Below are 14,706 nucleotides of genomic sequence, written 5' to 3' on the forward strand. Positions count from 1 at the left end.
GTCTGCTTGGGCACGGGGGGCTTGGTCAGGGTCCGGCGGCGGTGGGACAGCTCGCCGTTGGAGGCGGCGGCAGCGCCCTGAGTCGGGGAGGGGGAGGGGCCCGGGGCTGGACGGGGGCGGGGACGGGGAGCTGGACACAGAGAGAGAGACAGACAGACAGACAGACAGACAGACAGACAGACAGACAGACAGAGACAGACAGAGACAGAGAGAGACAGACAGACAGACAGACAGACAGACAGACAGACAGACAGACAGACAGACAGACAGACAGACAGACAGACAGACAGACAGACAGACAGACAGACAGACAGACAGACAGACAGACAGACAGACAGACAGACAGACAGAGAGAGAGAGAGAGAGAGAGAGAGAGAGAGAGAGAGAGAGAGAGAGAGAGAGAGAGAGAGAAACAGTTGGCAAGGTTAACATTTGAATCCTTCATTCTGATTGGAACATTGCACGCATCACACATCTCAATTATGTTCTAAAATGCTACAGAACAGAATAGCTCTGTAAATAGCATAAATGTCACACTTATACTGGACTCTACAAATAGAACGGCTGTCAGCCGGCACATCACGCTGTGTGGAGAGAGAGAGGGAGAGGGAGAGGGAGAGAGAGAGAGAGAGAGAGAGAGAGAGAGAGAGAGAGAGAGAGAGAGAGAGAGAGAGAGAGAGAGAGAGAGAGAGAGAGAGAGAGAGAGAGAGAGAGAGAGAGAGAGAGAAGCTACCTGTGGTCTTAGGGGTGGCAGCTTTCTTGGTGTCTGCGGCTTTGCCCTCAGGCTTGTCCACCTTGTTACCTGTTAGGTGGAGCAGAGACAACAGTTCGGTATTACGCAGGAACGCGAGCTACGTCAATGTCTCCCCTCCCCCTCCCTGTTGTGTGTGAAGAGGTCTGATGTCAGACCGGGGTCCAAATGGAGAAAAAGATCCATAGTCCTGTGTTCCTTCTGCTTCGATCGGAGGAAGCTTAAATAACAACGGCTAAATGGAACCCCCCCCAACCCCTCCGCCCCCCCAGGGAGAAATTCAGTTATTACAGCGGCTAAAAATAGCCGATGGCGGTAATAGAAATATTGATATAGCGATATAGTTTGTGGGCCGAAAGTTATGGGGAGTGTCTCACTCATAACTCTGGGGTCCCCTGGAGGTCGGCTGTGACTCATAACCACTTTAGGAGCTGTGAGGCGCACGGCTGTGCACGTTAGGCGTATGTGTTGGATGTGCACGTTGGGGGTGTGCACGTTGGGTGCATGTGTTGGATTTGCACGTTGGGAGTGTGCACGTTGGCGCATCTGCACGTTGGGGGTGTGCACTTTGGTGGATGTGCCAATTGGGGTGTGAACGTTGGTGGATGTGCACGTTAGCCGTGTGCACGTTGGTGGATGTGCACGTTGGAGCTCTGCAGGTAAATGCTGGCAGCGTACGATTCTCTCACTTGTATTTTTTTTAACCAATACACTGACCTTCCTTTCTTTGAAGTCAACAGAGACCGACTGCTTAATTTGAATTTAGATTAGCTGGGAAACAAACACGCACTACATATTTGTATTCTCTGAAAAAAAACTAACAGTTTTAAACCACCCGGAGTACAATTTGAAGGCAACAGCATCATAGCAGATGAAGAGAAGTATGTATACACCTACAAAATATACTATAAAAAAACCATAAAAAAAGAATACGAATAATTCTTTGTGAGTGCTAAGGCGTAAATATCCAAAATGAGTGTGCGTAGATATATATATATAAATATACAGCAGAAAGAGCAGTCGAGTGATTCACCCTGGCTGCTAGCGTAATGAAATGATGCGTGAACAAAGTGAAAGTAAAACTGCTGTTCGGCCAACACAGGGGTGAGGCTGAGTCATGCAGCTCTGGGGCTCGGAGACGAGGTGCGAGATTCGTCACCATATGTGGGGAAAATAACCCAATAAGAGGCTTCACAACACACAGTCCCAGTGGAACCTCGAGGCTAACGACCTGTTCTGCTGCTCAGGGCCGACGCTGTTAAATCATTTCTATGCCTGATCTGGCTCTGAGTCTAGCTAATGGGTTATATCTCAAATTAGCCACTATTAGCCACAGCTAATGTCTTTGAAGTAAGCGTTGGTTTTCATGCTCCCAGTTGTAATCGCCCCATTCTATTTTTAGGAGCAGCAGGTAGCAGCCATGGACCAACGCTAGGTCGGACAGTGCCTTGCATAAGAGCACTGGCGGGAGTGATTACCAACCTTGCCTAAGAGAACCCAAGGCATGCAAACCTTAACCAATCTAAGATAAGATGAGTTGAGACAGGCTCAAATAAGTCACGCTTAAATTAAACAAAGCGAGCCAAGCCTAACAACACAACCATGTGTAACCCAATATAACCCAAACTCATGAACATACAAAGTGTACCGTTTGTATCTTACCTGGGGAGGCGGGCTTATTGACGCTCGCACGGGGAGTGGGCGTGGCCTTTGGCACAGCTGGGCGTTTCTCGGCTGTGCTGTTGTCTGGAGTCTGTGGCACAACACGAAACGAGAGGAGGCAGCATCGGCGTGTCAGTGGTGTGTGTGTGTGAGTGTGTGTGTGAGTGTGTGTGAGTGAGTGTGTGTGTCTGAGTGTGTTTTGTGTCCTTCCAAGTACAAGGTTGGACCACGTACAAACCTCTAACGGCCACTGTGAGCTGCTGCCTCTGATGACTGTTGGCTTCATCTGTCATTATTTCTGTGTTTGGTATTCATGTGTGACTCACCTTGGCAGCCTTCTTGGCCGCAGTAGGAGTGGTCGCCTTGGTACCGGGGCTTTTTTTATTGGCCGAGGCGGTGGTGGGGGAGGGGCGCTTGGCCGAGCTGGCCTCACCATTGGTCGAAAGTGTGGATGGGCGGGATTTGGTTGCGTTTGGTTTGGCCAACCCCGCGTCAGGCTGGTGATGGTGTCATGTTAAGCATGCGATGGCACAGGACGGAGAGAGAGAGAGAGAGAGAGAGAGAGAGAGAGAGAGAGAGAGAGAGAGAGAGAGAGAGAGAGAGAGAGAGAGAGAGAGAGAGAGAGAGAGAGAGAGAGAGAGTTTCAAAAAGAGAAGAGGGAAGAGGAGGGAAGAAAAAGGAAAGGATGGAAGAGAAAACGAGAGAAAAAGAACAATGGAATAGATGAGAGTGGCATCATGAAGATTGGAGCCAGCAACACATCCCAAGATCAACGTAATATATCACACAAAAAATTATACTAATGGGTGGTAAATCATAAAATTATCTTGATAGCAGCGGTTCCAATGTTGCATCGTGGGTAAATTATAAAATTATCTTGATAGCAGCATTTCAAATGTTGCATCGTGGAGATTATGATTCTTGAAAAGATTTTCAAGTATTGCAGTCTATCTACAAATAAAAATTGACATCTCTCTCTCTCTCTTTCTCAGCAGAAGCATTGTGTGGATGGAGGTGAATTATGTCCTTGTCTGTCTTGATTTTCTCTGAAATCAACTTCACCTAATTCCTCTGAATACACGTGTCTGCCTGTGCGTGTGTTTGCCTTTGTGTGTGTGTGTCTCTGTGTGTGTGTGTGTGTGTGTGTGTGTGTGTGTGTGTGTGTGTGTGTGTGTGTGTGTGTGTGTGTGTGTGTGTGTGTGTGTGTCTGTGCCTACCTGCCTGCCTGTGTGTATTAGCCTCTCTTGATCCAAGAGTGTGCACGTGTGTGTGTGTGTGTGTGTGCTGTGTGAGTGCATGAGTGTGTGTGTGCGTGTGCATGCAAATCTCTCTCGTCCTTTACCTTGTTCTTCCCATTGGGGCTGGGCAGACCCTTAGCAGCGGTGGGAGACTTGGCCACGGCCTTCCCCCCCTTCTCCTCTTTTTCCACCTTCTTCTCCTCTCCCTTCTTCTTCTCCTCCTCCTTCTCATCTTTGTTGGTCTTCTCCGGCTTGTCCTTCTTCTCGCCCATCTTCTCGCCCATCTTCTCGCCCATCTTCTCGTTCCTGTCCAGGAGCGACTTCTCTGCCTTCACCGCCTCCTCCTCCTTCAGGATCTTCTCCGACTTCAGGCCCTTGTCCTGGAGCTCCTGTTTCTGCACCTCCTTCTCCTTCTCCTTCTTGTCGTCAACCTTCTCCTGCTTGTCCTTGTTGTCTGGTTTCCCTGGAGGGAGAGAAGCCCAAGGGGAGGTTTAATGGTCAGGCCCCATGAGAATCTCCCATGATGCATCATGTGCATGAGCCACCACCTGCGTCACGTCACGTACGCCCAGCTCAACCTGCGAGACTGATGTATTGCTATTTTTTATTAAGTTATTTTCTTCAATTTACTTTCCTTCTCCCACACGCACACACACCTTTACACACACAACACACAAACGCACACACACGCGCGCACACACACACACACACACACACACACACACACACACACACACACACACACACACACACACACACACACACACACACACACACACACACACACACACACACACATACCTACTCACACACCCCGACATACAAACACACACATACACACACACAAACAACATCATCACATATTTCATCGCCTCACTCATTTAAAGTCAGACCCGAAAAGGGAACCATAAATATTTTTTGAACACTATTTATGACCTATTTATGACTTCCCAGTGCTATCTGTGCTGCAAGACTTTCCATCTGACCCAGGCAGGAAAAAAAACTTTCCCAGAGCTACACACTCATGCCCAAACAGCCAGGCACAGGCTGAGCGACACAGCACTAAAAGGGTGAGCTGGCGGTCAGGGAGGGTTGTTGGTTGGATACCCAGGGGCTAGTGAGCTAGGAGTGTGGGCATGGGTGAGACTGGCAGGGACGTGAGGTCACGTGGGCAGATGGGAGGCCGAGGTGGGAGGGCGAGGAGAGATGAGGGTTAGGCAGACTGGGGGGGATGAGGATATGAAAATGTAGGACACACAGGGTTTAGACTAGAACAACAACAACAAGCACTGCAGACAGAGTGGAACAAGCACTCGTTTCCTTTCTGAGTACTGCATTAGAGTGACCTCAAATGTTTCGGATTTTCTATTCGCTGTTCAGTCATTTAGAGCAGACGCTTTTAGCCACAGCGACCGGTGGCTTTCAGACACACAGTAAGAAGTAAGAAGAAGGTAGGGGGGGTTGGGGATGCTTAAAGGTAGCACTGCAGACATTGGTGGTCGAACCCACGACCTTAACCACTACTGCTCTCCTGCGGCTGCCCCACCTACCGGTTCACCAATGGATGTGTGATTGCATACAGGCAGGGTGCAAAGGGTCAAAATGGCTGGTGAATGTTCAAATGGGGCCAGAAAGTCATTTGCTTCCTGATAAGCCCACATGGAACCACTGTACACCTCAACAACAGAAGAACGCCTCAACATTTGTAAGCCGAGACTTGCAGAAAGCCCTCTCCGGGTAGGGACGATTACACATGTAGAACACCTCCCTCCAGCCCCCAAAGACAAACCTCACCTCCCTAAATGGGGACATCCCAGCAGCTCCAACATTAAGACTGCGAAACAGAGCTCGCGACCATGGGTCAACCCTGGCGCTGCTCTCTGTTGACAGCGAGCAGCGCCAGAGGAGACCTGGACCATGGACACTATACCGGCCCAGCGTTGTGGAATGACGAGGGGAAGCACACTCTGACGTAAGATACGAAACAAGACCAACCACTCAATAGACGACCATGTTTTTTTTTGGGCCGGTGAGTGAGGAGAATCCCCCCCAACCACTTGTGTATCTCACTGGGGTTTGGCTGGTGGTGGCTGGTGCTAATTGTGTGCGCCACGTACACAGGGGTTGTGATGTTGGGAGGATGTTGGAACTCCCCAAGGTGGCTCAGGGACTCAGTAGGCCCCTGGATGGCCCCCGTGTGGCCCCTGTGCCCTTGGTTACATCGACTACGCTTCCTCTGTGCCCCCGCACAGGACACAGCACCAACACCCACGTCACTGTGTCATTAGGGGTGGGATGTTATGTGAAGGTATATGGATCCCAAAGTAGAACCAAACATAGAAAGAGAAGTAAATAATGAATATATCATTATATAAAACAGATGGGACGAAAGAATCAGATCAAATCTATGTTTAATAAAAATAGAAATACGATGGGATACATATACAGCCATTATTAAATGAACTACATAGCATTATCGCTTTTATTTCTATTACTATTATAAAAATGAAAGGCACATTATGTGATTATCATGGTGATTATTATGGTACTACTGGTAGTATATTAATATAACTGATACTGCTAATATATTGATAGAACATGTACGACTAATATACTACTATTAGAGACTTCTGAGACTAATATATTTATAGAACATGTATGAACTATATACTAATAGTACAGACTACCGCAAATATATGAATATAACATGTATGAATTACATAATACTAGTACAGACTACTGCTTATACATTGATAGTACATGTATGACCTATATACTAATAGTACAGACTACTGGTGATATATTGAAAGTAGTACTTATATAATATTAGTACCGGCTACGGGACCTGGTAATATATTGATAGAACATGTACGGCTGCAGCCCAAGCCAGACAGATGTGTTGATCCGTCATGCTGGTGCTCATATCAGAATTCCTCCAGCCACTATCAGCAGAACCATGAGTCATCCAGACGAGAACTACTGGCTCTCTCACACACACACACACACACACACACACACACACACACACACACACACACACACACACACACACACACACACACACACACACACACACACACACACACACACACACACACACACACGCACACACACGCCACACACACACACACACGGATGAACGCAGACTCACAAGCACATAGCCTCATGCACACACGCATGCACACACAAACACACACACACATTCACACACACACACACACACACACACACACACACACACACACACACACGGACACAGACACGCACACGGACACAGACACACATGCTCACATGCTTGCACACATGTACGCACACTCACAAATGCATGTGCGCACACACCACAAGAAAACACACACAAACATGCATGTCCGCACACTCACACATGCATGAGGGCACACACCACACGCACATACTCACACACAAAAGCTGTACCAGCTTTAGACACAATATAGACCTGTATCTGCAGAAGCACACTGCAACACAATGCTGCTAGCATCCAGCTTCCATCCCCCCCCCCCCCCCCCCCACCCCCGACACACACACACAGTGCACACACTACATTACCCAAGGACACCGCCATCTGTGGCTTCCTAGCTTGTTTCCTCGTGACAAACACTGCAGATGGATCGATAGGTGGAGGGGTCGATATTGACCTATCAGAACCATTCAGTTGACCTTGCAATGGACAAGCTCATAACTGAATTACATGACTCTATGGGGACTTGGTAGAGATAGAGAGCGAGCGAGAGCGAGAGAGAGAGCAAGAGCGAGAGCGAGAGCGAGAGCGAGAGCGAGAGAGAGAGCGAGAGCGAGAGAGAGAAATAGGTGGGGAGATCTTAACCTCAATTTATTCCAGTTATGATAACCAGTATATTTCCTGTCCATATAAAATTGCTAGTTTTTTATTGTATTCGTTTAGCTGCATGTGGGCAGATTGAAATTTAAAAACAGGTTCACGTCACTGCAAAAAACACACATGTGCCCACTCATATACGCACAGGCAAATGCACACACGTGTGCTCACATACACACACACACACATACACACCGACACAGACAGCGTGCCAGAAATAGCAAGTCTATATTTGAAAACAGCCACTCTCTGATCAATGTTTCTGTTCTCCCTCACAACCAGAGACTGTGAAACACAGCAAGACAGATGGGGAGAGAGAGAGGTGGATACAGAGACTGATATATATATAGATAAATATAGAGCCAGATACTGTATAGATAGATAGATAGATAGATAGATAGATAGATAGATAGATAGATAGATAGATAGATAGATAGATAGATAGATAGATAGATAGATAGATAGATAGATAGATAGATAGATAGATAGATAGACAGACAGACAGACAGACAGTCAGATGTATTCCTAATCAACTGACCTAAATGCTACCCTAGCGGCCTACAAAGGTCACAGCAAGGTTTCCCGTGGAGCGTGAATAGAGGGTCGATACAGCACCACAGTGATCTAAACCCTCAACACTGAACCCCGCGCTTGGCGGAACCCAAGACCTCCACCATCTCTACACCTCAAATGTCGCCTCCGTGCACAGTCACACTCCTACAACGCATCCATCCCATCCATGCCTCTATGCTGCCTCATTTGAATTGAACATTGTGCGGCTGGCACATTTGGAGTGTCGTCGTTTGCATTGCGTGACATCAAATTGCGCTGTAGCGTAATTGAAATGTCTCCTGAAGCTTAACGATTGCACCTATTTCCATCGCTCTCTCCACGCCCACTAAACCTCTAAGGTCTCATCCAACGAGGGGCCCCGCTGGGGGCCACTTTCGACACCTACCCGCCATGTTGGGCCAATTGCTATGGAAACCGTTGACGGGCGGGACGACAGAGGGCGGGACAGGAAGTAGCACGCTGGTCTCGCAGCTGCCGTCGTGCCTCCGGGGGGGCGGGGACGAGGGCATGGCGGCGGGCCCCGCCGTCAGCTGGAACGGCATCATGCTCGCCATCGCCATGGAGACGCCGCCGGCCGCACGCTCGTCGGAGACGGTGAACGAGCGGCGCACGGCCGCGTGGGGGGGGTGGGGCCTGGTGGCCGCCGACCCCGGGGACCCCGGCGAGCCGCTGGCGTTGCCGGGCGACGGGTAGGACTCGGCCACCATGCTGGGGACGGCGAGGTGGGAGCAGTCGGACATGGCGCGCCGCACCGTTCCGCGCTGGGGGAGCTCCCGGGGCGGGGCCTCCGTGCCGGACCGGCACCTCCCCGGCGCGGCCGGGCCCTCGGCCTCGCGGCCCGCCGGCTCCGTCCGGACGGGGCCCCCCAGTCCGGCCGGCGTCCCGTCGGTGTTCTGGAAGCCCGGCGATCCCAGGGACGGGCGTCCGGAGGCGGGGTCCTGGTCCGGGGGGCCCAGAGACGGACCCGACGCCAGAGGCTTCTGCGGACCGGCGGCGAGGAGGAGGCCCTGGGAAGGTAGGAGGGGTGTCCCGGGCCAGGTGTCAGGGGAGGGCCCGGAGGGGGACGGCGAGAACGGAGACGAGGAGGAGAACGAGCGAGGGCTGCTGGGGCTTTGTCCCGCGCTCCCCAGCGACAGCCCTGCACCGCCCACCCCCAACCCCACCCCCGAGCCCCCACCACGACACCCTCCCACACCGCCGGCTCCTCCTCCTAGCCCCGCCCCCTCCATCTTCAGCGCCCCGGGGCCCGTGCCGGGCCGCGGCGCGCCCCACGGCCCCGAAGACCCAGGAGGCCCCTCTTTCCCGCCGGGGCCTGGGCTCCACTCCCCCCCCGTCAGAGTTATCTGGGGCCCCACCACGGCGTCCGGGCCGACCTTAACCTCCAGCGAGCTCCGCTGGGCGGCAGCTGCTGCCGTCTGGGCCTGGCGGGGGCTCTCAGGGTGCCAGGCGGACGGGGGGGCCGCAGGGGCAGAAGGAGGAGGAGGTGTCCGGCAGGGGGCGGCTGGGAGGCAGGGGGGGGGTGAGGCGGGGCGGGTGGCGGCGGCGCTGGGGTTGGAAGGCGGATGCCCAGCTGAGGCAGGTGGATACCCGCCCAGGCTGCTGCTGCTGCCGCTGCCGCCGCTGCCATGGTGGCTGGCCATGCCTGGCTGCTGGACGTGCGAGCCAGAAAGAAATGACATCTTCTCTCTCCCGTCTCTCTCTCTCTCTGCCTCAAGTTGCGCTCACTTGTGGATCCGTTTCTTTCCCTCAAAGCTTCCCTTGTCTTCTCTGGTCTCGTCGACCTGCTCTTTACCCCCCCCCTGTGTCTCCGACTCCGTCTCCGTCTCTGCTCCGTTCCTTGAGAACGTTTGAAGTGTTACTCCTCTGGCTGCCTCCCTGCTCCCTCACCTCAGCTGGCTGGTTGTTTTCCCTCCCCGGCGGTCCGGATCAGAGCGCGCATCCCCGGAGAGCAGGCATGGCATCGGTATCCAAGGTACGAGCGGGTTGAAGCGCAGCGGCGGACGCGCGGCGGCGATGCGTGGAGGAGGTATCCGCAAAGACGCGCGTGTGTTCTCCGAGGCGTGCACGTGTGTTGGAGTGCGTGAGGTGCATGTGCACGAGCAGTGCGGTATGTGTCTGTGCGTCTGTGTGTGTGTGTGTGTGTGTGTGTGTGTCCGTGTGAGACAGAGAGACAGAGTGTGTGTGTCTGGTCTTCTCGGCTTCACTCTGAGCACAGCACCGATCAGCTGTGGGGCTAAATTGCACATCGCTCCCTCCCTCCCTCTGTCGCTCTCTCGCTCTGTTTCTCACTCACTCTCTCTCCCTCCCTCCCTTTCTCTCTCTCCCTCTCTCATTCTCTCTCTGGGTCTCTCTCTCTCTTTCTCTCTCTGTGTCTCTCTCTCCCTCTGTCTCTATCCATCCCCCTCTCTCTCTCTCTTGCTCTGTATGTGTGTCTCTCTCTCTCTCACGCTGTAGCTCTCTCTCTCTCTCTCTCTCTCCCCCTCTGACATCACAGTCACATGACAACCTTGAATATTCTCTCATTCGCTGGACAAAAATCTCAGCTGCTAGATTCGGGCAAAACATGCACAACAAAACACATGCATGTCCAAACACACACACAATCAGGCACACACTCACTAACACAAACACACACACACACACACACACACACACACACACACACACACACACACACACACACACACACACACACACACACACACACACACACACACACACACTTGCACGCAAACCCACACATGCAAGTGCACACACTAACACAAATCAATGATGGCCACCAAACAACATCCTCTAAACAGGAAGATGATTGTTGTTGTATTGGTTTTAATTGATTGTGACCTGTTTTTGATTCATTATGAATTAATGAATAACCATTATCACTATGACTCCCTGCATCACTATTTAGATTGGTTCTACTCCATCAGAAAACATGTAGGGGAAGGACACCAAATTGTCCACTATGCTAGTTGGCTAGCAGGCTTAGCCGCCCTCCTGTTGCATTTGTGTGGTGCATTGTAACTCCTAGCTAGGCTAGAATCCCATCTCGCTCTTGTCTCATCTCTCGCAAAGGGAGAGCTCATCACTTCCCTGTTGATTTGTGTCACAATGATACAAATCAACAAACTCCCATCATGCATCTGTTAAGCGGTGTGGACGTGACCCCACTGGTACCCGGGTTGTCATCGTCCATTATGGCTGACTCCATCTCATAAAAGGACAGCTTAACACACACACATGCAGAGGCTCGCAAACACACACACGCACACACAGACACACACATGCATAGGCTCACAGACACACACACACATGCATAGGCTTGCAGACACACATACACACACACAGACACACACATGCATAGGCTCACAGACACACACACACATGCATAGGCTTGCAGACACACATACACACAGACAATCGCACACATGCTTAGGCTCGCAGAATCACACACACACACACACACACACACACACACACACACACACACACACACACACACACACACACACACACACACACTCCCAGACACAAACACACACATACACGTTTACAGGCACAAAGGCACATACACACACAAAACAACAACCCAAATTAAATTGACAAGAGTACCCTGTTCTGCTTCAATGATAATGATTGAACATTATTACATAATCCTCCATAAACAATGCATTCACTGTACTCTCTCTCTCTCTCTCTCTCACACACACACACACACACACACACACACACACACACACACACACACACACACACACACACACACACACACACACACACACACACACACACACACACACAAACACTTAGAGAGCAATATACAGGGACACAGAGAGGGAGTGTGAGAGATAGAGAGAGAGACAGAGACAGAGACAGATAGAGAGAGGGAGAGCGAGCGGATGTTTCCGGTGTGTCTTTGACCTCGATGGACCAAAGAAAGGCAAACCTTATGCAAGCTTTCCCCACCGTTTATCTGATGAATGAAGCCAAGCTGGACCCCTTAGAGACAGGTTACACAAGAGGTGGGGTTGGTGGCTTCATCAACTTTTTAGTCGCCCCTGAATAGTTATTTGAAGATGTCTAGACCTCTCGCAATATATTAGATAATATATTATGTATTATGTTTTATGTTCCATTCCTGTGATGAATGGGTTATTTATATGGAGGAATATATCAAATTTTGGCATGCAGAAAAGGTATCCTTTAAAAAGAGTTCAGATTGGTTCTCTGGTTTTGTATCTAACGGAGGATTACTATTTTTCTCAACCGACTGATGCAAGAGAAAGGCATCTCACTGTATATTTTTCATAAAACACTCACAGACACACACAAACACAATCACACACATATACAGACAAACACACATAAACCCACTACACTACACTTAACTAAACAGCAGCACACACATGCTCACAACCTCTATATTTCACTGATTTCTGAGTCGATGATTTGAGTTACCATGACATGCTGTGCACCTTGCACTGTGTCCAGTATAGTTAGAAGGTGGGCTTTAATATAAAAAGTGTTGAACAGATTAGTGCTGTCTACTCATTATGTTACATAATACAGGTAGGTCACCTTGAAATGCCTGCAGCATCATGATGGTGAACTTCCAACAAAGTAAAGTAAATAGCAGTACAACTTTTAATAATAGTGCAATCTATGAGGTAATGGTTCATCCTCTGTAGGCAGTCAGGCTATGCAATCATTAGGGAGATGATAGCCCTCTATTCTGGATTGATGCAGATACCAATGCAAAACATTAATTAAATAGATATTTTTCTGGTTTGGACAGGTTAATGCAGAGGAGAGGGATGAGGGGGAAGATATAGGAAGTGAACCTGGAGCAGAACATATGAATAGGTGATCTGACCACATAATCCGGTCTGTAGAGAGGAAGTCAAAATTTTATATTGATTTATATTTATGTACATACAATTCTTTAAAAGTCCCAGCCACCTGCCTGGCCACTGACAGTTATGAACGGAACTGGAGACGGTCAAAGAGCCGTTCTAGAACACATGTGGTCAGAACACAGTGGGTCTGGGTCTGGTGTTCTGGCTGTGAAGACCAGAACACCAGACCCACAAGACACCAAGGTCACAGACACTCCTGCACCTGTGAGGCAACATACGGACACACCCACACAAACCCACGCGCACACCCACCCACACACGCACGCACATACGCACGCACACACACACACACACACACACACACACACACACACACACAAACACACATCCTCACACACATCCACACACACAAACATATCCACACCCACACCCACACAACCACACCCACACACACACACACACACACACACACACGCACAAGCACACCAAGTTGTTTTTGAAACAGCTGTTGACGATGGATAGAGACCAAGGTACAAGGGGGAGGGGGAGGGGGGAGGAAAGATTAGGTTAGAGAGAAAAAGGAGGGGAGGAGGGAGAGCGAGAAGGACGAAAGAGAGAGAGGGATATAGAGAAGGAGGGAGGGAAGTAGAGAAGGAGGATGGAGGGAGGGAGCTGGAGGAGGAAGCTGCAGCTGGTGGGCAACAGGGTTGGTTGGAGGATGAGGGGGAGGAGGGGGGGAGGGAGAGGGGGAGGAGGGAGTTGGATCTTGTCAGGGTGATGCTATTTTTACCTCCCGACCTTAGTGTCTGTCACACCCAGTCCAACCTCTTCTTCCACAGCCTTTTCTCATCCTCCCTCTTCCCTCAATCTGGCTCCCAGAGTCCCTTTGTTACCACGGTAACCGCCTCCCATGTCGCCTTGGCAACCCCACCCCCATCCCCAGCCACCATTCCTACCCCCCCCCCACACCCCCACCTCCCAGCACAACCAGGAGCCATCACCACATCACACACATGATCACGCAGACACATGGACGCGCACACATATACTCAGATACACATCAGACACACACCGCATGCACACACACAAACATACATATACATGCACATACATAGATACACATGGCCTTTGGAGGAGGCTATAATTATGGGAGCCACTCATTACCACAGCGACGCAGGGAGTCTAACTAGCAAAGAAGAGAAGTGACGCGGATAGAGGGAGAGAGAGAGAGAGAGAGAGAGAGAGAGAGAGAGAGAGAGAGAGAGAGAGAGAGACTGGAAGAGAGGGGGGTAGGGATGGATGAGAGAAGGAATATCTAAAGAGAACAAGAGACACAGACAAATGAGCACAGAAAGCAGCAACAGAGTGAGATAAATAGAGAGAGCAAGGTAGACGGACTCAGGGGGGAAATAAAACTTGAAAAGAGATCAGGGAGAGAGGGATTGGAATGGTGGGTGTTTGAGGGAGAGTATAGGTTAGTAGACAGACGACAGATAGATAGATGTAAAGAGGAAGTTATATATAGACCTGACCAGAGAGAGAGAGAGAGAGAGAGAGAGAGAGAGAGAGAGAGAGAGAGAGAGAGAGAGAGAGAGAGAGAGAGAGAGAGAGAGAGAGAGAGAGAGAGAGAGAGAGAGAGAGAAGAGGGCAAGTGTGATGAGACACCCAGACGGGAAGTGAAAAATAACTCTAAATAGAGATAGACGGATAGAGGGAGCAGGCCGTCAAAGGTAGGTCAGGAACAGAGAGCGAGAGCGAGAGCGAGAGAGAGAGAGA

At 50.5% G+C, this 14,706-nt stretch overlaps 1 protein-coding gene across 1 annotated transcript in view; it reads right to left on the reverse strand.

Annotated features, from left to right (window-relative positions):
- Nucleotides 1-14,706, reverse strand: part of LOC132462926 (mucin-5AC-like) — a 36,777-nt gene that overhangs the window by 2,544 nt on the left and 19,527 nt on the right. The window contains exons 7-11 of the mRNA XM_060058705.1: nt 3,756-4,114; nt 2,740-2,910; nt 2,414-2,504; nt 734-802; nt 7-130 (exon numbers count right to left, since the gene is read on the reverse strand). Coding sequence (XP_059914688.1) covers nt 7-130; nt 734-802; nt 2,414-2,504; nt 2,740-2,910; nt 3,756-4,114 — 814 coding nt within the window. The remainder of the gene's footprint in view (nt 1-6; nt 131-733; nt 803-2,413; nt 2,505-2,739; nt 2,911-3,755; nt 4,115-14,706) is intronic.

Source organism: Gadus macrocephalus, chromosome 8 (genome assembly GCF_031168955.1).
Source record: "Gadus macrocephalus chromosome 8, ASM3116895v1".
Lineage (NCBI taxonomy): Eukaryota > Metazoa > Chordata > Actinopteri > Gadiformes > Gadidae > Gadus > Gadus macrocephalus.